Source organism: Rana temporaria, chromosome 3 (genome assembly GCF_905171775.1).
Source record: "Rana temporaria chromosome 3, aRanTem1.1, whole genome shotgun sequence".
In the NCBI taxonomy this organism is placed as follows: Eukaryota; Metazoa; Chordata; class Amphibia; order Anura; family Ranidae; genus Rana; species Rana temporaria.
The window spans coordinates 428,685,522-428,710,844 of NC_053491.1; the positions used below are offsets into that span (position 1 = coordinate 428,685,522).

At 44.0% G+C, this 25,323-nt stretch overlaps 1 protein-coding gene across 1 annotated transcript in view; it reads right to left on the bottom strand.

Annotated features, from left to right (window-relative positions):
- The window catches only part of LOC120933217 (perlucin-like protein), a 43,144-nt gene extending 19,474 nt beyond the window's left edge, over positions 1-23,670 (bottom strand). The window contains exons 1-5 of the mRNA XM_040346304.1: positions 23,495-23,670; positions 8,863-8,913; positions 5,924-6,031; positions 5,677-5,718; positions 2,627-2,668 (exon numbers count right to left, since the gene is read on the bottom strand). Coding sequence (XP_040202238.1) covers positions 2,627-2,668; positions 5,677-5,718; positions 5,924-6,031; positions 8,863-8,913; positions 23,495-23,537 — 286 coding nt within the window. The 5' untranslated portion in view covers positions 23,538-23,670. The remainder of the gene's footprint in view (positions 1-2,626; positions 2,669-5,676; positions 5,719-5,923; positions 6,032-8,862; positions 8,914-23,494) is intronic.
- Positions 23,671-25,323: the final 1,653 nt, after the last annotated feature.

Here is a 25,323-nt window from a genome sequence, read left to right on the forward strand (position 1 = left end):
GCCACAGTGCCCCCTGTGTTGGGATGACTATTACACAACATAACTTGCGGAAGACTTGCAGAATGTCTGCAATGATCTGGAGTCATGTAATTGTGTAACAAACTTGTGAAGCCTGGCAAGTCTAGCAATAGCTTAGCAAGTCATTTTCAAACTTGCAGCTCAATTGCTTGCTATCTGGGTACATGCCCAAAAACAAAAATGTTATATATTGCAGCTTACCAGTCCATGTGATGGATGGCTGTATTAAGTTAAGTTGTTTAGGCTTTTTATTTCCTTTATTTTCATTTGGTAAATCCTGACAGTAACACACTTTCTGTCCCTGGGTGACTACACTAACTCCACTCTATCTATGGAGGGAGTCATGGTTGTCATTAAGCATTTTTTCGGATTTTAACAACATTTACGTTTTTCTCTTTTTATCTCCATTATATGGAAGGTAGGGGAATTAGTCGTTTATAGAAAATAGTATGGAAGAAAGAAAGCATTGTTTGATTTATCAGTTCAGTTCATTACTGACAATATAATTAGCTTAAAAAATTAGAACTAGTGCAACTACAATTGATAGGCTGACAGATATTTGTACTTTGGTTTAAAAAACCTTTAAGTGCCAAGTTCTGGAGGAACTGCAGCTGCTCACATAGTTTTTAATAAGAACATATTTGCCATTTTGAAGCTTCCCTCCAAGCACTTTGTATATTTTTTATATGTAGCGCCCCCTTACTTTCAGTATGGGCACTACGCTAAAGTTAGTGGGGAATGGGAGAGTTATTTTTGCTCCCATTCACAATTTGTCAAATTTGGGCTGCTATCATTCCAGAAATGTTCTGTAGGTCATCCTGGGCTCCAGGGGTGTTGTTTCCACCCCTGGGCGACAGGTGGCGCTAGAGGGGTTCTGGCAGAGCCACTTTTTCCCAGCAACCAATTAGAGGAGTTTTCCCTTGCGGAGCATGCTGGGGAGGGGTATATCTGTGGCAGACGCCATCTTTATTGGTCTTTCGCGGGTTCCAGATGTGATATCCACCGTTAGGGTGCGCGCATCCACCGGCCCCCGGCGATGGCCTACCAGGCCGGGGTCACATTCTACACGGAGTTCCATGTTCCTGAGAGGGGCCCCAGTAACTTACTGGGTCCCCAGTTCTATTGAAAGGATCCAAGGCTGGATGCCGTTCGATTGGGGGGTCGGCTTGAGGAGAACCCGGAGGCAGGTTATCCAACAGAGTTTGAACGAACCATCGGGGATCTGGTGACCGGAATGCTGACAGGTACGCTTTGCTGTCATCCGGTGACCTATGTTAAAACCGACTGGGAGGATTCGCTCAATTCGTCCATTTGGCTCACTCAAATTAATAGGCCCTAGAGCCGGGTCTGTGAGAGAGACCTGTTCCTCCCAGCAATCTAAAGTGACACTTTGGCTGCCAGGTTCGTGACAGGAGTCTGTCCGGGGGCACTTCACCCATTCTGGCTAGCGTGGCGACGAGCTGCAATTTGATACTACTGAAAGCAGGATTGCTTGGTTCATATCCAGGCCTGATACTGCCAAGTTCTCCCTTTTTGCTTCATCAACCTTTTCTTCCTATTTGATGTTGGCTGTGTTGGCCTGGAAATAAAGCATTGGAAAACCTTTATTCATTGTCTGGACATTCGCTCACTACTCTGTTCTCCAACTGCACCCCTAGACAACACTAAGGTAACTCAATACGCCGATTCCAACAACAAACCAGCGGCTCCTGAGTGGGTAGCGCTACATATATACTGTGATTTTGTACTCTGCAGCTCTCATTGACCCTCTTATGACTCATCCTCCCTCCCTTCCTGACAAACTCTAACAAGAGTGAGAGAGAGAGAGCTGTGCATGATGTCGTAAGCCTAGGCTTTTTATCAGACAAGAAAGAGGAAGTGGGCTGTATAAGGTATTTACTGGCAGAAAGAAAATGTTTTACTATCCAAAGTTAAAACAAAAAGGGCAGAAGATTTAATAGATGGAAAGATAAAGAAAATTACCTATAAACAGCACCAGAAAATGTAAAGTATCAGAACCTACAGCAAAATAATGTACTAAGACTGCAGTTACACACGATGTGCATTGCCATAGGGCACCTATTCACTTTGAATAGACCCTTAACAGGCCTCAACCAGGGGCGGACTGACCATTGAGTCACTCCGCCCGAGGGCCCCATGCCACTAGGGGGCCCCATCGGGTTGCCAGGCTCAGTAAAACAAGGGACAGTATGATATGTACGAAACCGACATGCTTTTGATGTGAAAATCCCGAGATTTTAGCTGACCCGCCTCTGCACTGCCTCCTGGCATGGTGGCCATCTGTAAGCACAGGGGCCCCATAATCTTCTGTTGCCAGGGTCCCCATGAGTTGTCAGTCCGCCCCTGGCCTCAACACATGGCAAAAACATTCCTGCACTCCTTTTGAGCAATTCAGCATCCATAGTGCAAAGTAAATTCACATCTGTATGCGGTGCAATGAAAGCAGGTGTGTACATTTACCCATGTTCCCATGTTCCCATGTTCCTTGCTTGGCTGTGCATGCATGGTAACCTTTAATATAACATGTGCTCAGAGGTGTAAATCCAGTTCCATACAATGAGTGGAATGGATGTGATTCTCTATTTACCTGACTTCCATAGGTCAGAAGTGTCACTTTTTGAATTTGAAACTGTCAGAAAAAGAATATAAAAAAATATATATCAAACAACATTGATCACACATCATTTAAAGTATGTCTAAAGTCAAAACATTTTTCTTAAATTTGAATAGGATTAGAACCTCCTTCAAATTTTTATTGTAGTCTGTGTCTCCCCTGAAGAGCTTTATTCACCATTGGACCCAGTGACCTTTGTCACTAAGACAGAAAGTTAGGGATAATCCCGAAATTCCTCCACCCCCAAACTTGCTCATCCACGTCTTTATGGACCTTGCTTTGTGCACTGGTCCAAATCATTTGGTGGAGGGGGGATTATGGTTTGGGGTTGTTTTTCTGGGGTTAGGCTTGGCCCCTTAGTTCCAGTGAAGGGAACTCTGAAAGCGTCAGCATACCAAGACATCTTGGCCAATTTCATGCTCCGACTTTGTGGGAACAGTTTGGAGATGGCCCCTTCCTGTTCCAACATGACTGCGCACCAGTTCACACAGTTCTGGTCACACCTGTTCATGACAGTTATTTGCACCCAGAGCCAGTATTTGTAAAATACGTTGGGCTGAAGACCCCAAGTGGAGATACTTCTCCATTCAGACGTGGATCAGAGCAGGAACCACAGTCAGTGACACGTGTTGAGCTTTAGGGCTCTTTCACACGGAGCGGACCGTTTCTGGGTCCGCTCCGTGTGTCCGCCAAAGCTCAGCGGGAATCCCCGCTGAGCTGTCGGCGGATAGGGCGGTCCCCGCACACAGTGCAGGGACCGCCCTGTCTCTGCTCCGCTGTCCCCTATGGGGGACCGGATGCAGACGGACCGTCTGTCCGTCTGCATCCGGTCCGTCCCGCCGAACGGAAGAAAAATAGGGTTTCTTCCGTTCGGAAAAGCGTATCCCAACTGATGCGGACGCTAGCGGATGCTCCATCCGCTAACGGACGCGATCCCATAGGGATTCATTACAAGTCCGTTAACGGACTTGTAATGAGCGGACGAACGGTCCGCTAGTGTGAAAGGACCCTTATATAGCTACCTGCAGTGATGGTGCGTCCATAGAGGGCGCCAGAGCACCGCCCCCTCTCGCTCCCGCACCACCACTGAATACAATACATAGATTCATGCATTGCATGAATCTATGTATTGCAGCTGACTATTCAGATGGCCGGCCCCCTGGTGAGCGCCGGCCATCTGAATAACGGCAGCTGGTTGGCTGTGGAAGAGCCTATAGGCTTTCCGAGTACAGCCCTCATGCTGTAATCGGCTTCCAAATACTTATCCAAGGGACGCACGGGGGGTGCGTTCCTTGGATAAGACTGACAGGCGTCTCAGCCAATCAGGTTCACCGGTTCTGGTTACCGGTAACCTGATTGGCTGAAGCGTCATCGAGGGCGGGAGAAGACATCGAGGGACTGTGGAAGGAGGATAGCCGACCCTAGAAAGGTAAGTGCCGGGCGGAGGGGGGGCAGCATTTTACAGGGCACAGTGGCAACAATTAAAGGGCACAGTGGCATCAATTGGCACAGTGGCAACAATTAAAGGGCACAGCGGCGACAATTAAAAGGCACAGTGGCATCAATTGGCACAGTGGCGACAATTAAAGGGCACAGTGGCGGCAATTGGCCCAGTGGCGACAATTGGCCCAGTGGCGACAATTGATGGGCACAGTGACTGCGTTTGATGGCATGGCACAGTGACTGTGTTTGATGGCATGGCACAGTGGCTGCGTTTGATGGCATGGCACAGTGGTGACAATTGATGGCACAGTGGCTGCGTTTGATGGCATGGCACAGTGGCTGTGTTTGATGGCATGGCACAGTGGTGACAATTGATGGCACAGTGGCTGCGTTTGATGGCATGGCACAGTGGATGCGTTTGATGGCATGGCACAGTGGTGACAATTGATGGGCACAGTGGCTGCATTTGATGGGCACAGTGGCTGCATTTGATGGGCACAGTAGCTGCATTTGATGGGCACAGTTAGGCTGCAATTGTTTTTTTGTTTTTTGTTTTGTTTTCGTTGTTTGAGCCCCCCAGAAATTTTGAGCACCAGCCGCCACTGGCTACCTGCTCCCTGTTCAGACCTGAAATCACAGTTTCTGTGATGGCTTGGAGCTTTGAGATGTTATGTGAATGAATGTCAGGAGCTGCAAAGGAGGCTGACGAACGATGAGGATTTGTGCCACAATAAAACATGTCCTTTAGGAATACTCACCTTCCACCATGTCTATTAGCCAATGCACTATTGTAGTCTACTTTCTAAGACCACAGAAATTTGCCCCTACCTTTACAGGGCTAGTTGACTGTTTCCTCCCATGCAGTGGCGTATCTAGGGTATGGCAGCCATGGTAAGTGCCATGGGCACCATATGAAGGGGGCGCTGTTGAGTGTCTGGGCAGCAAGGCACTTACCATTGTCTCTTCTTCCCTCCTCCCGAGCATAGGCAGGATCTCCTTTTCAGCACCTTTGCTAATGGACAATGGCAGCGCTATCCCTGCTGCGTTCAGCCACAACCCTCCCCTGTTCTCCCAGGCTCTCCCATTCCATCTGGTCGGATTGGCAGCGCACAAAGAAGAAGGAGAAACATCAGTTTCTCCCTCTCCTCTGTGAAAACTGAGGCCTTAAGTGATGAAGATTTCATCACTTCCAGTATTGGTTCTGCATTTACCTGGCCTTGGAGGGCAGAGGAGGGATCAGGGGTCTAATAAACCCCAGATTTCTCCATAAAGAGGATATGTCACTACCCAAGGTATCACAAGGGATGATAAATATCACTATTTTTGTTAGCTGTTTTTTTTGTTAAGGTTATCTGAAAGATGGGTTAAAAATGTTTCGACATGGGCGCAGTTTCAGTGCTTGCCATAGGCGCTATTTTCACTAGATAAACCTCTGCTCCCATGCCAAAAATGTCTGTCCTCCCCTGTACAGCAGTTCTTTGATTGACTGAGAGCTAGAATAGTCTGCCATCATCCAATCAGGAATGATTCCCACTATAAATACAATTGAAGTCATAAATATAAAGTGTTTTTTTAGTTACCATTATATTTTAGCACCGTGAGTTCATCAACCATGGTGGCATCTGAAAATGAAGAAGAAAAGTTATTTTGTTGGAAGTTAAAAACACAAAAAATCGAAACAGTAAATTTATATTAAAAAAAGATAATAATAATAATATTATATGGAGAAAAATAATATGATTCTGTTGGATGTTAAAAACACAAAAAAAATCAAAGCAAAAAATGTATATATATTAAAAAAATAAAAATAATTATAATAATACTTACAGTGACCAAACAGGAGTCCAGTGAGAAGAGCCAAGATCACAAATATAATAATTAGAATAGCCACAAGAGCTAGAGATAGCCAGCCATGATTGCCTTTTCTAGGGATTCCTGTTACATAAAATAAATATTATTAAAATAATATTAATAAAATAATATTTATGTCAGCAACACCCCAAACCAGAAAGGTCCATACAACACACTTATGTGTGTGAACTATGTTCCTCTAGAAAAGCCCGGAGCAAGAAATGAAATATATAGGCGCAGGGCTGGCATGACAGAGTAAGGCCCCTTTCAGACGTGCGAACCGTATGTCCGCATTTTCATCCATCTGTTGCGGATGAAAACGGGACATACATTGGTCCCTATGTTATTGCGGGTGTCAGCGGATGACTATCCGCTGGCACCCGTAATCACCCGCCTCCGCAAAGCTCCGCAAAATTGGACGGAAGAAAATCCTATTTTTCTTCCGCCTGGCGGATCGGATTGGGTGAACACGGACATACAGTCCGTGTTCATCCGATCCCCCCATAGCGGAGAGCGGAGGAAAGACAGGGCGGTCCCTGCACAGTGTGTGGGAACCGCCCTGTCAGCCGACGGCTCAGCAGGGATTTTACGGAGGATCCCCGCTGAGCTTGACGGACACACGGAGGCGGATCATTACTGATCTGCCCCGTGTGAAAGGGCCCTTAACAGGGACGCAGAACTGTAGATGGGGGTGGGGTGGAAGGTGCCGAGTGGGAGGGGAGAGGAGTGTTATAAAAGGGCTGGCCCCTCCCCATGAGTCACCACAGTGTGAGGGAAAGTTACCACCCACCCTCCCCTTTTTGTTTTTGTTGTCTGTGTTGGTGGTGTTTTTGTGTTGTGTTTTTTTTCTAAAAAGGTTCGGGTAATGTCGGATGTCGTGGCAGTTGGTGGGTGTTTCATAGATGTTTATGGAAGACCCTGCAAAGATCAACACTAGGTAGACTGATAGGTTAATAACTGTTGTTTTATGTTAATGTTAATTTGCATATATTTGTTTAAATAAATTAGGCTGCTACGTCCTAGGTTTTAATCCAGTCTTGGTGTGGTGTCAATTACTATAGTAAGGTTAAGAGGTTGGGGAAAGAAAAGGGCCGTAGCATTGTGGGACATCTGTTATACTATAGTCATGACTTCCTCTCCATCCACAATGCCATTGTGGTTGAGTGCCACCTGCAGTGGAGAAAGCAGACTGTGGGTATATAAGCTCAAATACAGACTGACATAGAATTTTTTAGATGTAGGCTATCAAGATATGCTTGCGAGCAGCACTGATTTTCCCGGTATTCAGACCTACATCCCAGTCTTACTGTGTCCTGGGAAAGATTGTCTTTGTCCCGGTGTTTAATGATGAATCACCAGAGCCGCCGCTAGAGATCTGGGGTCGCCGCCATTTTTGCAAAGAGAAGCTCTCATTGAGGCCGAGGAGAAGAAACAAGAGTTGGAGCCCGGGTTGTAGGCCAGGCCGGGGGGTAGGGGGTTGGCGGCAGCCCCATTTCTATTGGCAGCCACTTTCATTGCCACCCGGGCTCCGCCTCTTGTTTGTTACCCTTGGCCTCCACGAGAGCTGCTCTTGCAAAAATGTCGGCGGAGTCAGAATTATCAGTGCCAACCCCGGACTTTTAGCGACGGCTCTGGTGATACAGCAGCATGGAGTGAGTGAGTGAGAAACTTATATAGCGCTGGAGGTCTCAGAATCTGGTGGCAAGCTGCATCTTGGTGAGTTTCTCGGCAAAAACCAGCAAGAAACTTGCTGTTTTTTTTTTTTTTGCCGAGGAAACCGGTCGTGTGTACGCTTTTCGACGAGGAAACTGTCGAGGATCTCGTCGAGCCAAAAAGAGAGCATGTCATCTTTTTCCTCGACGGGAATGGGGAAATTTGGCTCGCCGAGATCCTCGACAGCCTAACAAGGAACTCGACGAGCAAAACGATGTGTTTTCGCCCGTCGTGTTTCTCGGTCGTGTGTACGAGGCCTTAAAATTTATGGCATACACATATTGCTATTGTGGTGTAGGATCTGGGCCTGCTGTTCCTCCATCCCTCTTTCTTTTTCTTCTTTCCTTCCTTTTCTGTCCTTCCCTCCCTATCTCTTTCTCTCTCTTTCTCCCTTTCTTTCTCTCTCACTTTTTCTGCCTCCATCCCTCTTTTATCTCTGACTCTAACCACACACCCTTTAAGCCACACCCAATATTTAGTTTAAATCACGCCCATTTTTTTGCAGTGGGGCTCAATAGGTCCACTGTCATTCCCCTGATACTCTGTCAGATAAATGTAGAGTACTGTAATGTAGCGTACACACAAGCGGAATTTCCGACATGAAAAGTTCGATGTGAGCTTTTGGTCGGAAACTCTGACCGTGTGTAGGCTCCATCTGACTTTTTCTTTTCGACGACAAAAATTTGTTGCAATCTGTATGCAATTCCGGCGCACAAAAAATGCATGCTCGGAATCAAGTCGACGCATGATCAGAAGCATTGAACTTCATTTTTCTCGACTCGTCGTAGTGTACGTCATCACGTTCTTGACGCTCGAAATTTCAGACAACATTTGTGTGACCGTGTGTATGCAAGCCAAGTTTGATAGAAGTTCCGTCGGAAAAAAATCCACGGTTTTGTTGTCGGAAATTCTGATCATGCGTACGCGGCATAAGATCCCCACAATAGAAGACATCATATTAATTTTAACATTCATATAACATTTTCCAAACATCCCGTTTCTCTTCCTTCCATCTTTGGGCTGCAGCCTGCCTCAGACTTTTCATCATTCAACACATCTGGGATTGTCAGATGCGTGTGACCCCTTTTACTGTTGTGTCCTTATGCTGTACGGGCCCTGTGCTATTCTTTTCTTTTACTATGGCATCCCTTCATCTGTTTCCCCTTTTTTTGTAATGCAGTAAGTTATGTTTGGTTTCTCACCTGCTTCTCTGGAAAACCTTTCGTGGAAAAAGGAAGATGAGTTGTCCAAATCTAATAAAAATAAGAATACAACTGATTAGTCAACATTTAAAGCTGAATTGCAGGGAGTAGCAAAAATAACACTGCTTATTCCTGAAAAAAATATTCAGTATCTGCATGTTTACATATTGTTTCATGAGGATTAGAGCCGGTACACACCGGGGTGGCACGATTTCGGGGGCGACTCGGCCAGCCAACATGAAGACGACATCTAAGGCGACTTGCAAAATGACTTCTGTATAGAAGTCAATGCAGGTCGCCCCCGAAGTAGTAAAAGAACCTTTTTCTAAGTCGGAGCGACTTGCGTCGCTCCTATTTGAACGGTTCTATTCACTAGAATGGGACGCGACTTGTCAGGCGGCTGCGTCGCCCCAGTGTGAACCGGAGCTAAGGTAAATGTTATCATGTGCTCTATATTTCCCTATTTTCTCTTGACTCAGAGATCTGTTGTAAAGTTGGGTTTTTGACCACAACCCAAAGCCTACCACCCTCCTTCTTGCACACTGATCCATACATTGCAAAAATATCAAGCATACATAGATTAAATCCAGGTTTATTCCAGCTGGTGATGTGATAAGTCTTCTGCTTCTCCTCTCTGGTCAGCAGTGGGTGGACATCAATGATGCAAACAGCATTTCAATGTAAGCTCTGCAGCCATGCACAGATAATGTTCCAAGAGGAAATCCTTTACACTATGAAATGTATGGAAAGTTTTATTAATTATACAAACTGCACTGCAGCTCCATAAAGTCATTAAAGGAGTTGTAAAGGAAAAAGTTTTTTCACCTTAATGCAATCTATGCATTAAGGTGTAAAAACATCTGCTGCTGCCGGCCCCCCCGAGCCTCCGTTATACTTACCTGACCCCTCGAAAGTCCCGCGGGGTCCCGATATTCTCTTCACTGCTCAGCCTGGCCGCTGATTGGCTAGTGCGGATGGATTAAGAGCAGCGCAGCCATTGGCTGGCGCTGCTGTCAATCACATCCAGGGACGCGGCGCGCCGAGGGGCGGGGACGAGTATCACGGGAGCGTGCACCCCAATTAGTGACCACCATGCGAGCTCTCGCGTGACTGTGGTGACTAATTGCGGGGAGGACCGAGACAGCCGCCGAGGGACCCCAGAAGACGTCGCTCTGTGCAAAACTAACTGCACAGTGGAGGTAAGTATAACATGTTTGTTATTTAAAAAAAAAAAATCCTTTACAAACCGTGGTTGGAAACCCGATTCATGAAATTTGAGCTGGGCACATATATCTACAGTATTTTGTTTTCTCTCTTCAAAGAGCCAAGTCTCTTAGCTTTCTCCTGAACAGTTCCTCTGTTATCAGCCTGACAAATTCTCTGACACATCGGTTAAAAGCAGCCTGAAATTTCTGTCCGGGGAGGTTGCTAAAATAGATTAGCAGGGAGCTGGTACTGTTACAAAACACCTCTGAGAGTCTCTGCCTATGAGGAGAGGGGGGTGTGTGCTTTTCCTCCAATCAGCAATTTTAGCTATCTTGGCTGTATGCCCAGACATCACACTCTGTGTTAAACAGGAAGAGAAAATCTCCTAACAAAATCTGAACATTCTAAACAGTTTATAAATGTGAAGACAGCAGATTTACATGTAAAATGTAGGGAGATTTGGTTCATCTCTGTGTATCATCTGAGGCCGTTTCACTTCACTGGGTGTATGGAGGGTTTACATCCACTTTAAAGCCCTGTACACGCGATCGGTTTGTCTGATGAAAACAGACCGATGGACCATTTTCATCAGACAAACCAATTGTGTGTGGGCCCCATCGGTTTGTTTTCCATCGGTGAAAAAATATAGAACATGTTTTAAAATTTTCCTATGGATAAAAAACCGATAGAAAAAAATGACCGTCTGTGTGGAAGTCTGTCGGTCAAAAATCCATGCATGCGCAGAATCAAGTCGACGCATACTCGGAAGCATTGAACTTAATTTTTCTCAGCACGTCTAAGGCCCCATACACACCATAGAATCCATCCGCAGATAAATCCCAGCAAATGGGTTTCAGCGGATAGATCCTATGGTGTGTACACGCCAGCGGATCTTTATCCGCGGATAAATCTCCCCTGGGATGGATTTCCAGCAGATGGATATTTGCTGACATGCTCAACAAATCCATCTGCTGAAGTCCATGCCAACGGATGGATCCGCTCGTCTGTACAGACTCACCGGATCCATCCGTCCAAAGGGATTCCCCGCACGCATAGAAATCTGCGGAAATCTTTGAGAGGATTTATCCGTGGAAACGGTCCGCTGGCCCGTATCCGCGGATAAATTCTCTCGTGTGTATGGGGCCTTAGTGTTTTACATCACCGTGTTGGACACGGTCGGATTTTTGACTGATGGTGTGTAGGCAAGACTGGTGAAAGTCAACTTCATTTATATTCATATATATTTTAAAATTCTGGGGAAGATAATAAGGAGGTTTATATGGAAGGGAAAAAAAACACGAATTTCAGCTGAGACCCTGATTAGACCTAGAAGTGAGGGAGGGTTACATCTACCAGACTTTAAAAGATATTATGAGGCAGCAGTATAAAGGAGGATAACTGACTGGTTTCAGGAAGACGGACAAAGGAAAAAATGGGTAGAAGTAGAGGAAAATCTAAGTAAAAAGTATCTGGGAAAGAGAATATGGGTTCCAAAGCAATATAGAAGTCTACCTAAGGAGATACCATCAATAACAAAAGAAACCTTTAGAATGTGGAACGCAGTTTGTAAAAGAAAAAAATGGCCCTATAAATGTCCGTTGTTGCCCCTTACGGGTACAGACTACTTCCTGCCAGGTAAGGGGGTGGATTGTACCTGAGATGGGCAACTTCGGACATGTTAAGACTGAAGGACTTAATGAAGGATAATATCTTGTGCTCTTTATTAGAATTACGAGGAAAATATGGATCAATTCCAGGAGATGAATGGAGGTATAGACAGGTTCAACACTTTGTAGGCATACTCCAGAAACCCCCTGCGGGGTATGAAGGCATTAAACCCATGGGAACAACTTATAGAGAGAGGAGGAATAGGAAGACAGGGGATATCAAATATATATAGAATATTGACACCCAATGGAGAGATGGGTACACAGAAAATATTGGAAGGGTGGGAACAAGAATTAAATCAAACTATATCAGAAGAAAGGAAGAGACAAGTATTTGATCTTGACCATTCTACATCAACATAGGCAAAAGTAAAAGAGATGAACTATAAACTTCTTACCAAATGGTACTATGTCCCAACGAAACTCCACAGAATAAATAATGAGACATCAGCTCTATGCTGGAGAGAGTGTGGGATGGAGGGGACACATGCCAATATCTGGTGGCAATGCATTTTGATACAGGTATATTGGGTAGAGATCCTAAAAATGATTAAGAGGATAAGTGGCTGGGAGGTTAAACAAGATCCCTGGCATTGCCTGTTTCATAATATGGGTATGGTAAGGAAAAAGTATAGAAGGTCCTTGGTCCCTTGCCTACTGAATGGGGCTAAAGCATTAATTTTAAAGAACTGAAAGGAAAAGAAAGCTCCATCAGTGGGAGAATGGATAAAAGAAATAGATAGAATTAGTAGGATGGAGGAATTAATATCAATTCATAATGAAAGCAGATTAGGATATAACAAGATATGGAATAAAAGGATAAAAGGAAAGAATTCAAGGACCAGGATGCTTAGATGGATGTGGAAGGAGATTTCCCTTCACCCCTCACCTTTGGTTTTTTCTCCCCTCTATATATATATATATATATATATATATATATATATATATATATATTTTTTTTTTTTTTTTTTTTTTTTCTATATTCCCTTTTCCTTTTCCACATTATAGAGCTCACATGAAAGGTATTCCCTAGAGGGTAATATCATAGGTTCCTTCTTTTTTTATTTTTTTATTATAGAGTTCACTTTATAGGCACTTATTTGGGGGTAATATGATCTCCCTCTATCCCTTTTTTTTTTTTTTTCTTCTTCACATTTAGGCACCGGTAATAAGATTTTTTTTTTTTATATTTATGGGTATGCATAGACTTGGGTGGGAAAGCCTTCTTAAAATATTACACACTTACTCCGAAGGGGAGAAGAGGGAAAAGAAGGAAAGAAAGGGGAAAATATATATATATTTTTTTAAAGGGATGCATGTTTCCCCTCTATTTTCTCATATTTCTTCTTAACCTCCCTGGCGGTATGATTCTGTCTAGAATTACGTACCAAAAGCGGTACAATTATTTTGCAAGGAAATTTGGCGTTTTATACTGTAGGTCTGTAATTTTTAGAAATAACTCACTTAAATCTGACCAAACAAGAGTCTTGTAGGCATCCCGGGTATGATTTTTTTTAAAAACAAAATTATAAATTATAATATAATAAATAATTATAAATAATTATAACAAATAATAATATAATTATAATAAAAATTATTCAATAATGTAATCAACTCAAAATCACTGAAATTTGCTCAGTTGCAGAATTGTCGCTGTCATTACTTTTATTTTTTTATGACGAATTTCCCCACAAATCGCTATCGCACAATACTGCTAGTGATTATAATTTATTATCGCTGTTTTCTAGCTGCTCTAAAACCATTTTTGACATAAAGGGACACTTTTCTACAGTTTTTCAGGCAGAAAGAAAAGTTTTTATTATACAAAAGAACACGCAGGACACTGGGCAGACCACTAGGGACAAGGGGGTGTGTATTTTTTACATACAGTACTGTAATCTATAAGATTACAGTATACTGTATGTATTGTGTTTGTTTATTTTTTTGAATTTGGCGCCGTTCTCCGCCCCCATGCGTCTTAACGTCGCAAGGAAGGAAATCGGCGGCACACGGGGACACTGTGAATCGAGCGAGGACCCGTGTGAGCGAGCGGGGATGCATCGCAGGATCCAGGGACAAGGTGAGTAACTTGTCTGTGGATGCTGCGAAGGTAAGCCGCACCGCTGCACACTCTGCACATCTACCCCGAGCGTGACTCGGGGATACCGATCCCAGCATGAAAAAAACACCCCGAGTCACGCTCGGGGATACCACCAGGCAGGTTAACATTGCACTTATATTGAGAATTTCTACACATATATAGGGTTGGGAGGGAAAGCCTTCCCAAGAAATATACACTTTTTTTTCTCTCTTTTATAATTTAGAGTTCACTTTATAGGAATTTACTTGGGGGGGTAATACGTTTCCCTCTATATTCTTCTTTTTTCTCTCTCTCTCTCTCTCTCTCTCTCTCTCTCTCTCTCTCTCTCTCTCTCTCTCTCTCTCTCTCTATCTCTCCCTATCTTCACATTTAGACACTGGCATTGAGGAATCTCTTTATATTTATGGGTACATATTATAGAGTTCACATGATAGGTACTTTTCTTTAGAGGGTAATATGTAGTCCCTCTATTACTTTTTATCTTTTGCTCTACACTTTGGCACTGATAATGAGGAAGGTTTATTAAGGAATGAAAGAAAAAGGGTGGAAAAGTGAATCCCCCCTTTTTTTTTCATTCCCTCCCTTCACATATTATAGAGCTCACTTGGTGGGAACTATTTAGAGGGGAATACGATGTCCCTCTATCATCTTTTCCTTTTCTTTTTTTTCTTGGGAAAAGCGTTCTTTTTCCCCGGTATATCGTCATACAGCTACCTCCTTCCATAGCACCCTATCCTATAGCTCCTATATCTCCCTGACTTATTTTTCTCTCAATATTTTGTCTAATCTAGAAACTAGAAGTCAGAAGGTTTAAGACCGGGGACGATGTACATGTGATAAGGTGATATGTAACTATAAGAACTGTAATTATTATAAACATGAGATAGATTTTATGAAGAGGTTTTATTGAGACTGTTAATGTGTGTTTGTATAATGTTTGTCCTTTAATGCATATTTATTTATTTATTTATTTGTATGTAATGTTGGAAAATTAATAAAGCAATAAAAACAGACAGGAAAAAAAAAAAAGAAAGTCAACTTCATCGGATATCCGACGAAAAAAATCAATCGGATTAGATTCCATCAGATATTCGATTGTGTGTATAGGGCTTTATAGTCTCTGCCTACGATGAGAGGGGGGTGTGTGCCTTTCCTCCAATCAGCAATTTTAGCTATCTTGGCTGTATGCCCAGACATCACACTCTGTGTTAAACAGGTAGAGAAAATCTCGTAACACGATCTGAACTTTCTAAACTGTATATAAATGTGAAAACAGCAGATAATCATGTAAAAAACCTATGTAGGGAGATTTGGTTCATCTCTGTGCATCATCTGAGGCCGTTTCACTTCACTGGGTGTATGGAGGGTAGTTAATGGACTAGTGAACTTACTTAATTATTATACCCCTCCCCCAAGAGGATGGGGATAACCATTAATTGGAATGTATCCTTGGGTGTTCAAACACATATCAATACCCAACTGTGACGGACCTAGCCAGGACAGAGGCTTTTGCAGAGGATTAAATTCTAGCCTCTTGCCTTCTGATTATGGGCCATGGATTTTAAGGGAACAATACTCTTTACAAGGTGTATGCCTGGGGACCTTGAAGTAATGTTACTTTGGTATTAAGTTAGGGTTGCCACTTTTTCTTCAAGCCAAACACGAACACTTTATCAGCGCACAGTACATTTTTTTTGTTTTACTATACACTATAGGATTGTAACAGACCTTAGACACCTTTGGGCACTACAAAGCGAATAGTAATAGCCCTGTTCCAAGTCACATTCCTGTCTAAATAGTGTGTCCGGGTTTCAGGTGGACTGAAACCTGGACACATAATTCAAAACCCTGACTGTCCGAGTGAATCCTGGACAGGTGGCAACTTTAATTCAAGTCCATGTCCCCCCAAAACACACAGGGCCAGATTCTTGTAGATCGCCGCATCTTTGCCGCGGCGTAACGTATCTCATTTACGTTACGCCGCCGCAAGTTTTACGGGCAAGTGCTTGATTCACAAAGCACTTGCCTGGAAAGTTGCGGCGGCGTAGCGTAAATCCTCCGGCGCAAGCCCGCCTAATTCAAATGATCCAGGTAGGGGGCGTGGATCATTTAAATTAGGCGCGTTCCCGTGCCGAACGTACTGCGCGTGCGCCGTCCCTAAAATTTCCCGACGTGCATTGCGCTAAATGACGCCGCAAGGACATCATTGGTTTCGACGTTAACTTAAATGGCGTCCAGCGCCATTCACGGACGACTTACGCAAACGACGTCAATTTTCAAATTTCGACGCGAGAACGACGGCCATACTTAACATTGACTGCGCCTCATATACCCAGGGGCAACTTTACGCGTCACAAATCTTACGTAAACGTCGGAACTTCACTGCGTCGGTCGGGCGTACGTTTCGGGAATTCGCGTATTTTGCTAATTTGCATACTCGATCGGGAAAACGACGTCGGCGACACCTAGCGGCGAAAAAAAATATTGCATTTAAGATCCGACAGCGTAAGAGCCTTACGCCTGTCGGATCTAATGGTTATCTATGCGTAACTGATTCTATGAATCAGGCGCATAGATACGACGGGCAGACTCAGAGATACGACGGCGTATCAGGCGATACGACGGTGTATCAGGCGATACGCCGGCGTATCTCTTTTGAGAATCTGGCCCACAGACTCTGGGAACTGTAGATAATTACTCCCTTCCATCCCTGCCCCCGACTAGTTATGGACAGCTTTATACGCTGTATCGGTTCCCGGGTCCCTCTCCTGGGGCTCCTCCTTTCCTCTATTTTACCTCTCTTCCTTTTTCTCTTTTTTTCCCTGTTTCCTCCTTCTCCTCTGCCTTTCTGACATGAAGGCTAGCAATGTAGACTGCTGTACTCAAGGGTACAGATTAATATAGTCTATGACACATGCCTAATTTTCAGCCTGGTCCTCTATGGCCCTGGTTACAGCTTAATGTTATTCATTACGCGTTCACGCGCTACTTCCTTACATATCTGTTCAATGTCCCCCTTGCGCAGGCAAACCATGGCTTGTTACGACTATTGAAACTCCAATAAAAATATTGAAACAGAAAAAGAATATGCTAAAAAACAAAGAGTTGAGTCTAAATCAATAGCATGGCATACCTCGGTATTCCGTCTTAAAGCATCTCTTACCGTATTCTTGGGTGCTAAAGATCTTTACACAATCGCCTTTGTCTGTGTTTCTTTTTACTAATTCTAGAGAGTTAGGGCCCTTTTACACTGGTGCGTTTTTTCCCGCGTTTTTGCGGTAAAAATAGCGCTATTAAAACGCTCCCCATGCCCCTCTCCATTGAAATGAATTAAAAACGCGGTAAAAACGCGGTAAAATCACAGTGTTTTACCGCGATTTTAACGCTCCGTTTTTACCGCGTTTTTACAGCGGTTTTTAATTCATTTTAATGGAGGGGGCATGGGGAGCGTTTTATGCGCGTTTTAATAGCGCTATTTTTACCGCGAAAACGCGGCAAAAACGCACAGTGTGAAAGGGCCCTTAATAACTTCTGCATTTCCTGAAAACCTAATTTATTATTGCCAAAATCCATACATCCATACTTTCCAAAATCCATACATCCATACTTTCCAAAATCCATACATAAATTACATATATTACCAGTGTCAATAGTTACAGTGCCTTGACAAAGTATTCACACCCCTTGAAATTTTCCAAATTTTATCATGTTTCAACCAAAAAACTAAATGTATTTTATTGGGATTTTATGCGATAGACCAACACAAAGTGGCACATTATAATTGTAAAGGGGAAGGAAAACAGGGGAGGCAGAGAGTAAAAGGGACACTGTGATTAGAGAGACGGGGGAGAGACTGCAAGGGGCACTGAGATGGGGGGCTGAGAGCAATATTTGTAGCACCCTAGCTCACAGTTAAAGGGGTTGTAAAGGTTCATTGTTTTATATTCTAAATAGGTTCCTTTAAGCTAGTGCATTGTTGTTTCATTTACCTTTTCCTTCGATTTCCCATCTAAATGTTTTTTTTTTCTTTGTCTGAATTTCTCACTTCCTGTGTCTCCTCAGTAAGCTTGCCCCCATCATCCGAGCCGTTCTGGCTGGGGGTTAGTCAGCCAGAACAGCTTACTCAGACAAAGAAAACAAAGAAAAAAACATTTCGAAGGGAAGTCGAAGGAAAAGTGAACCAACAATGCACTAGCCTAAAGGAACCTATTTAGAAAATAAAAAACCTTTACAACCCCTTTAACTCTAATCTAATGACCAGTAAAGTCCTTAAAAGGATAAGTTCACCTTTTTTGAACATGTTACACATTACCCTCATATTTTTAGGTGCAACATACTCCAGACCTTCCCCCACACCCCCGATCCCCTCCCTGTGACATCAGTTGAGGGACCCTTTCCCCGCACCCACTGTCACATTTTGAAAATAACATGGCCAACACAGCCCAATGATTCACAGCGATCTGTGAATGAGAAAACTACAAGAACAATCATCCACCACGGCTTACACCTTGTAGCTCTCAATGAACTGCGCTGATGAGCACTCTCATAGTTCATTCATGAGCTCTGCAGCTTGCAAACAGTCAGCTCTTATGGAGGTACGGGCTGACAGCTGAGGGGCTTCTCTGCAGGAGCCTGGCATTGCACCCCTGATTTACTAATCACAGATGCAATGCTTTGCAGTCATGCTATTCCCACAAAGTTGGTAGCACGAAATTGTCCAAAAATGTCTTAGTATGCTGACGTCTTAATAGTTTTCTTCGCTGGAACTAAGGGGCCAAGCCCAACCTCTAAAAAACAACCCCACACCATAATCCCCCCTCCACCAAATTATTTGGACCAGTGCACAAAGCAAGGTCCATAAAGAGATTGATGAGCGAGTTTGGGGTGGAGGAACCTGACTGGCCTGCACAGAGTCCGGACCTCAACCTGACTTTGGGATAAATTAGAGCAGAGAGTGCAAGCCAGGCCTTCTTGTCCAACATCAGTGCCTGACCTCACAAATGTGCTTCTGGAAAAATGGTCAAACATTCCCATAGACACACTCCTAAACCTTGTGGACGGCCTTCCCAGAAGAGTTGAAGTTGTTATAGTGGCAAAGGGTGGGCCAACTCAATATTGAACCCTACAGACTAAGACTGGGGTGCCATTAATGTTCATGTGTGTGTAAAGGCAGGCGTCCCAATACTTTTGTCAATATAGAGCTAGATCCAGGTAGCTCGGCGCATAGTTTTGCCGGCGTAGCATATCGAATATACGCTACGCCGACGGCGCTCAGAGAGGCCAGAGCAGTATTCACAAAGCACTCGCCCCGTACGTTGCGGCGGCGTAGCGTAATATGGTCAGCGTAAGCCCGCCTAATTCAAAGTAGGCAGGTAGTGGGCGTGCTACATTTAAATTAACCGTGACCCCATGTAAATAAAGGGCCGATCGAACGGCGCATGCGTTAGCATGCTCAGAATCACGTCGCATATACTCCCTAAGATACGCTGGCTCAATGCTTTCGACGTGAACGTCACCTACGCCCAGCCCCATTCACGTACGACTTACGTAAACGACTTAAAAAAAGACGGCTGTTCCGACGTCCATACCTTAGCATGGGTTGCGCCACCTATAGCAGGGATAACTTTACGACGGACGTACGCCTTACGTAAACAGCGTAGATTACAGCGACGGGCGCAAGTACGTTCGTGAATAGGCGTATGTAGGTCATTTACATATTCGGCGCGTAAATCAATGGAAGCGCCCCTAGCAGTCAGCGTAAATATGCACCCAAGATCCGACGGCGTAGGAGACTTACGTCGGTCGGATGAGGCCAGAATTCAGGCGTATCTAGTATAGAGAATAGGGCGCATAGATACGACGGCGCATCTGTTCACTTACGCTGCGTATCTGTAGATACGCCAGCGTAAGTGTTCTGTGAATCTAGCTCATAGTGTATAGTATATATCTAGTATATATCTTCGCTTGTGACTTTTTAAGGGTTTGCAGTGATTTCCATTCAACTAGGTGAGCCAGAGGGGCTGAGGGTGTTATTGGAGTGGAGGAACAGAGAACCCAAGATACCAAGCAGCTCCTTCAAGGGTGGTGCTACTTTAAAAAGAGTTTATCACAGTGTGTTTGTTTATTTAAGTTGGGCTTCCAGATTCTGATAAGTCCCATCTTGCAGACCCCCACAACCAGCATGCCAGGGTTGTGGGGAGGAGGCCCTTGTCCACATCAACATGGAAGGTACCTTCCCCATGTTGAGGGCATGAGGCCTGATATGGTTCAGAAGAAGGGGGGGGGCAGTGAGTCCCCCACCCCCCCCCCCCCTTTCCTGGTCTTTGCATGTTAAAAATGTGCACAAAATCACTAAACAACAAAGGAACAATTAGAGCTGCACAATGTAGCTCAGTACAAACTGTTAAAGAACTAAACTTATTAGAAACTGGAACAGCAGTGGAAGTCATTGGGATACAGTTTGGTATGAGCAAAGGAAGGAGGACTTGTGAAGGAAAACCAGAGTTAAAGTTCAGAGAAGATAGAATGTATCTCTTTTGCTGATCTGTCAGATTCTGTAACACTGAATTGTTTGTGTCTACGCAGCAGGAAATGTATTGACATATCATGATTTTTCTAGTAAATATTCTAAATTTGCTCATCCTGACTAAAGCAATGCACTAGTTGCTAAAGAAAACATCAAGTAGTATCAACAGTAATCTGTCAAAAAAACAGTGGTGGGGGCCCATCCATTAGGGGCACACAGGCTCCTAATAATATGAATTTATAATATGAATTTTAAAATTCATGAATTGCGATCATAACGAATGACCCGAAAAAAATAAAAAAAAATTATGAAACGAAAACAAACACATTTTTCGGTAGTGCACATGTCTACCCCCCATCTATTCTGCCTATCCTGTATGAACAGATTTGTGTACTTACCTATTTTCAATCCGCTCCAGTCTAGTCACATGATCCTGCAGCTCTGCATAAAGCCTTGTACACACGTCCGAGGAACTCGACGGGCGAAACACATCGTTTTGCTCGTCGAGTTCCTTGTGAAGCCGCCGAGGATCTCGGCGAGCCAAATTTTCTCATTCCCGTCTAGGAAAAAGAAGACAAGCTCTCTTTTTGGCCCGTAGAGATCCTCGACGGTTTCCTCATCGAAAAGTGTACACACGACCGGTTTCCTCGGCAAAAAAAAAAACCCAGCAAGCTTCTTGCTGGTTTTTGCAGAGAAACTCGGTCGTGTGTACGAGGCCTTAGGGGCACTCAACAACCGCTGTGAATTCTGTGAGCCGTGATGTTAACCTAATGCTGGCCATACACTATACGAAAATTTGGTTGTTCAGACAGTTCTTTCGTTTTTCGGCCAGTTAATGGGCACAAAATTGATAATCGTTGGGACGTTTTTGAGCCGAAAGGACACATTTGGAAATTTTCTGCCGAACGAACGATAAATCGGAAGGTTAATATGTTTCCCGTCCAAACTTTCTGCAATAGGTATATGCACTCAGGACCGAACGTTCGTTTTTCGAAAGTCCGTTCAGACAATTTTTCGTGGAGTGTATGGCCAGCATTAGGTCCAGCTGCTGACTGAGCGGACACAGGGGTATACACATAGTACAGACATCTTGTTTTATATAGGTTAGGTAGGATAGGCAGAAGGAAGGGGGTACATTTTTAAGAATAGCTATACGTTTTTTTCCACTTTAACCAATTGCCGCCCGCCGCACGCAGATATACATTTGCAGCATGGCACGAGCAGTCAAAAGGATGTACCTGTACTTCCCCCTTAAGAAGCGGTTGTTGCGGGCGTGCGTGACTTGATCGCCGCGGGCATACCCACGATCGTCTCACGGAGAGATAGAACGGGGAGATGTTAGTGTAAACACAGGGGCCCGGATTCACAAAGCACTTACGCCGTCGTATCTCGAGATACGCCACGTAAGTGTAAATATGCGCCGTCGTATCTGTGCGCCGTGCCCACAAACTGAGATACGCCTAAAAATAGGCTTCATTCGACCGACGTAACTTGCCTACGCCGGCGTATCGTAGGCGCATAGTTACGCTGGACGCATTTGCCGCTCCCATGGATTTTCTATGCACATATGCAAATGAGGGATATACGTAGATTCACGAACGTACTTGCGCCCGGCGCATAATATACGCTGTTTGCGTAAGTCCTACGTCCGGCGTAAAGTTATTCCCCATATATGAGGCGCAACCCATGCAAAGGTATTGAGCAGGGAACTCAAGCCATCGTATTTTATATCGTTTACGTTGTACGTGAATATGGCTGGGCGTAGGTTACGTTCACGCCGTAGGCAGTGATCCGTTGTATCTTAGGCATTCGTTCCGACGTGATTCTGAGCATGCGCACTGGGATGCGTCCACGGGACGGCGCATGCGCCGTTCATTATTCGTATCTATATGGCGCTCGGGCCATCATTTGCATGGGGTCACGCTTCATTATCATGGCTCACACACACTTCCACTTACGACGACTTACGCCTAAGAAACCCAGCGCAGATTTGGCAGCACTGGCTTCCTGAATTCCATGCTTGCCTCTCTGCGCTGCGTCGGCGTATCGTAAAGAAGATACGCTACAGCGGCATAAATATGCACCGATGTATGTGAATCCAGGCCAACATCTCCCCGTTTTGCCTAGTGACACTGTCACTGATCGTGTTCCCTGTCATCGGGAACATGATCAGTGATGTGTCACAACAAGCCACGCCCCCCTACAGTTATAATCACTCCTTTAGGGAACACTTAACCCCTACAGTGCCATCTAGTGGTTAACCGCTGCACTGCCAGTGTCATTTTCTCAGTAATCAGTGCATTTTTATAGCACTGATCGCTGTAAAAATGACAATGGTCCCAAAAATGTGTCAAAGGTGTCCGATGTGTCCGCCATAATGTCGCTGTCACGATAAAAATTGCAGATCGCCGCCATTACTAGTAAAAAAAAAAAAATAAAAATGCTATAAAACTATCCCCTATTTTGTAGACGCTATAACTTTTGCGCAAACCAATCAATAAATGCTTATTGCGATTTTTTAATACGTAGAAGAATGCGTATCGGCCTAAACTGATGAAAAAAAAATTGTCTTTTTTGGGGGATATTTATTATCGCAAAAAGTAAAAAATATATAATTTTTTCCAAAATTGTCGCTCTATTTTTGTTTATAGTGCAAAAAATAAAAACCGCAGAGGTGAGCAAATACCACCAAAAGAAAGCTCTATTTGTGGGGAAAAAAGGACGCCAATTTTGTTTAGGAGCCACGTCGCACGACCACGCAATTGTCAGTTCAAGTGACGCAGTGCTGAATCGCAAAAAATAGCCAATTCTTCCGGGGCTAAGTGGTTAAAAGATAAAATCCTGACATGTGCAGTGTGCACAGAGGATATTCTAATAGATTTTACAATCAAAATGGAACATAAAAAGGGAAAATGAATAGTATGTACATAGCTAATTACTACACAGACCTGCCTTACAGCATGGAATGTGTATGGATAGGCTCATTGAAATGGCATTACTTTATGGGAATAGCGGGATGCTTGGCTTCTTTCTTGGTTCCTTTTTATGAAAGTAAATTCCAAATGTTATCATCTAACATTGTCACCGCTACATCAGAAATCTTGTAACGTGTAATAGAAATGTGTACATTACCTGTAGTAGAATCGCTGAGCGACTGCTCATAAGAATTCTTCATTTTCCCAATGCTGGCAGCTTATCATTCAGACCTGTCTTCATGTGTTAGTGCCGCAAATGACTAACGTTCTCTCATCATTGGACCCCATATAAATCACTTGCTCCATCCTTGCTCTCTCATCCTTCCTGTGGACAGTGAGGTTCAACATAATCTGAAAAAAAAAAAAGCATTCAGGAAGCCAGATAAATGCTGAGATCAGCATTTGGGAAAAGAGAGAAAAATATATTATTTTGTTCTCGGGAAATAGCTAAATTTGGCCTCGGCCCCCCAACCCCCCGCAAAGTGGCCATCCAGAGGTATTTTAATGCTTTTTTTTATATATATATATTTACATTACATTTAGTGGGTGTCTTCTTTTTTTTTCCTCTTCTCTCTAGCGGTGGGTGGTCTCAAATAACATCAGCGCCACTGTCTAAAACAATACACAAGGTTTAATTTACTAAAGCTGGAGAGGGAAAAATCTGGTGCAGCATAGAAACCAATCAACTTCCAGTTTTTTGTTTTTTTTTGTCAAAGCTTAAAGGGGTTGTAAAGGTAATTTTTTTTCCTAAATAGCTTTCTTTACCTTAGTGCAGTCCTCCTTCACTTACCTCATCATTCCATTTTGCTTTTAAATGTCCTTATTTCTTCTGAGAAATCCTCACTTCCTGTTCTTCTGTCTGTAACTCCACACAGTAATGCAAGGCTTTCTCCCTGGTGTGGAGTGTCGTGCTCGCCCCCTCCCTCTCCCTACAGGAGAGTCAGGACGCCCACTAACACACAGCTTCTTTCTCTATCTGCAACGCAGAGTGCGTCCTGACTCTCCTGTAGTCCAAGGGAGGGGGCGAGCACGACACTCCACACCAGGGAGAAAGCCTTGCATTACTGTGTGGAGTTACAGACAGAAGAACAGGAAGTGAGGATTTCTCAGAAGAAATAAGGACATTTAAAAGCAAAATGGAAGGTTGAGGTAAGTGAAGGAGGACTGCACTAAGGTAAAGAAAGCCATTTAGGAAAAAAAAATTGTACCTTTACAACACCTTTAATTAACCACTTCCATTCTGGGCACTTTTACCCCTTTCCTGCCAAAGCCAATTTTCACACCTTGAATGACAATTGCACGGTCTTGAAACGCTGTACCCATATGACATTTTTATAATTTTTTTTCCACACAAATAGAGCTTTCTTTTGGTGGTTTTTAACCACTTAAGGACCCCTCAGTGTATATATACGTCATTTTTTTTAAAGATGGATATCTCGTAACGGTAGCAGCTACTGACACAACCGAGATATCCATCTTTTCAGTGAGCGGTCTATTAAACGATAACGGTGGTCTCCGTGGCGGATTTGGCACGAGATCACCGTTATCTGCGGCATGAGAGGGCCCCCCCTCCCGCCGCTAGGCGGCACTTAAGGGCAATGATAGGCAGCACAGATAAGCGGCACTGATGGGTGGCACTGATGGGCACAGATTGGAATTACTGATAGGCACAAATTGGCATCACTTCTGGGCACTGACTGGCATCACTGCTGGGCATTGTTGGGCCTGCACTGATGATCACTGCCCTGATTACCTGTACAGTCTCCCCTGCAAAGGAATGCCGCTGAACGGCTCTCCTCACACTCGTCCAGTGTGAAGCAAGCAGAGACAATTACCGACACATACTTGTTTACATGTGATCAGCTGTTCATTTGGGCCTGAATGAACCCCTGTGGACAAGTCAGACGCCTACCTATTATTCTTGATTTTTAACATTTATATTTTTGTATTTATTGTATCATAAACTTTTATTACTATTACTACTCT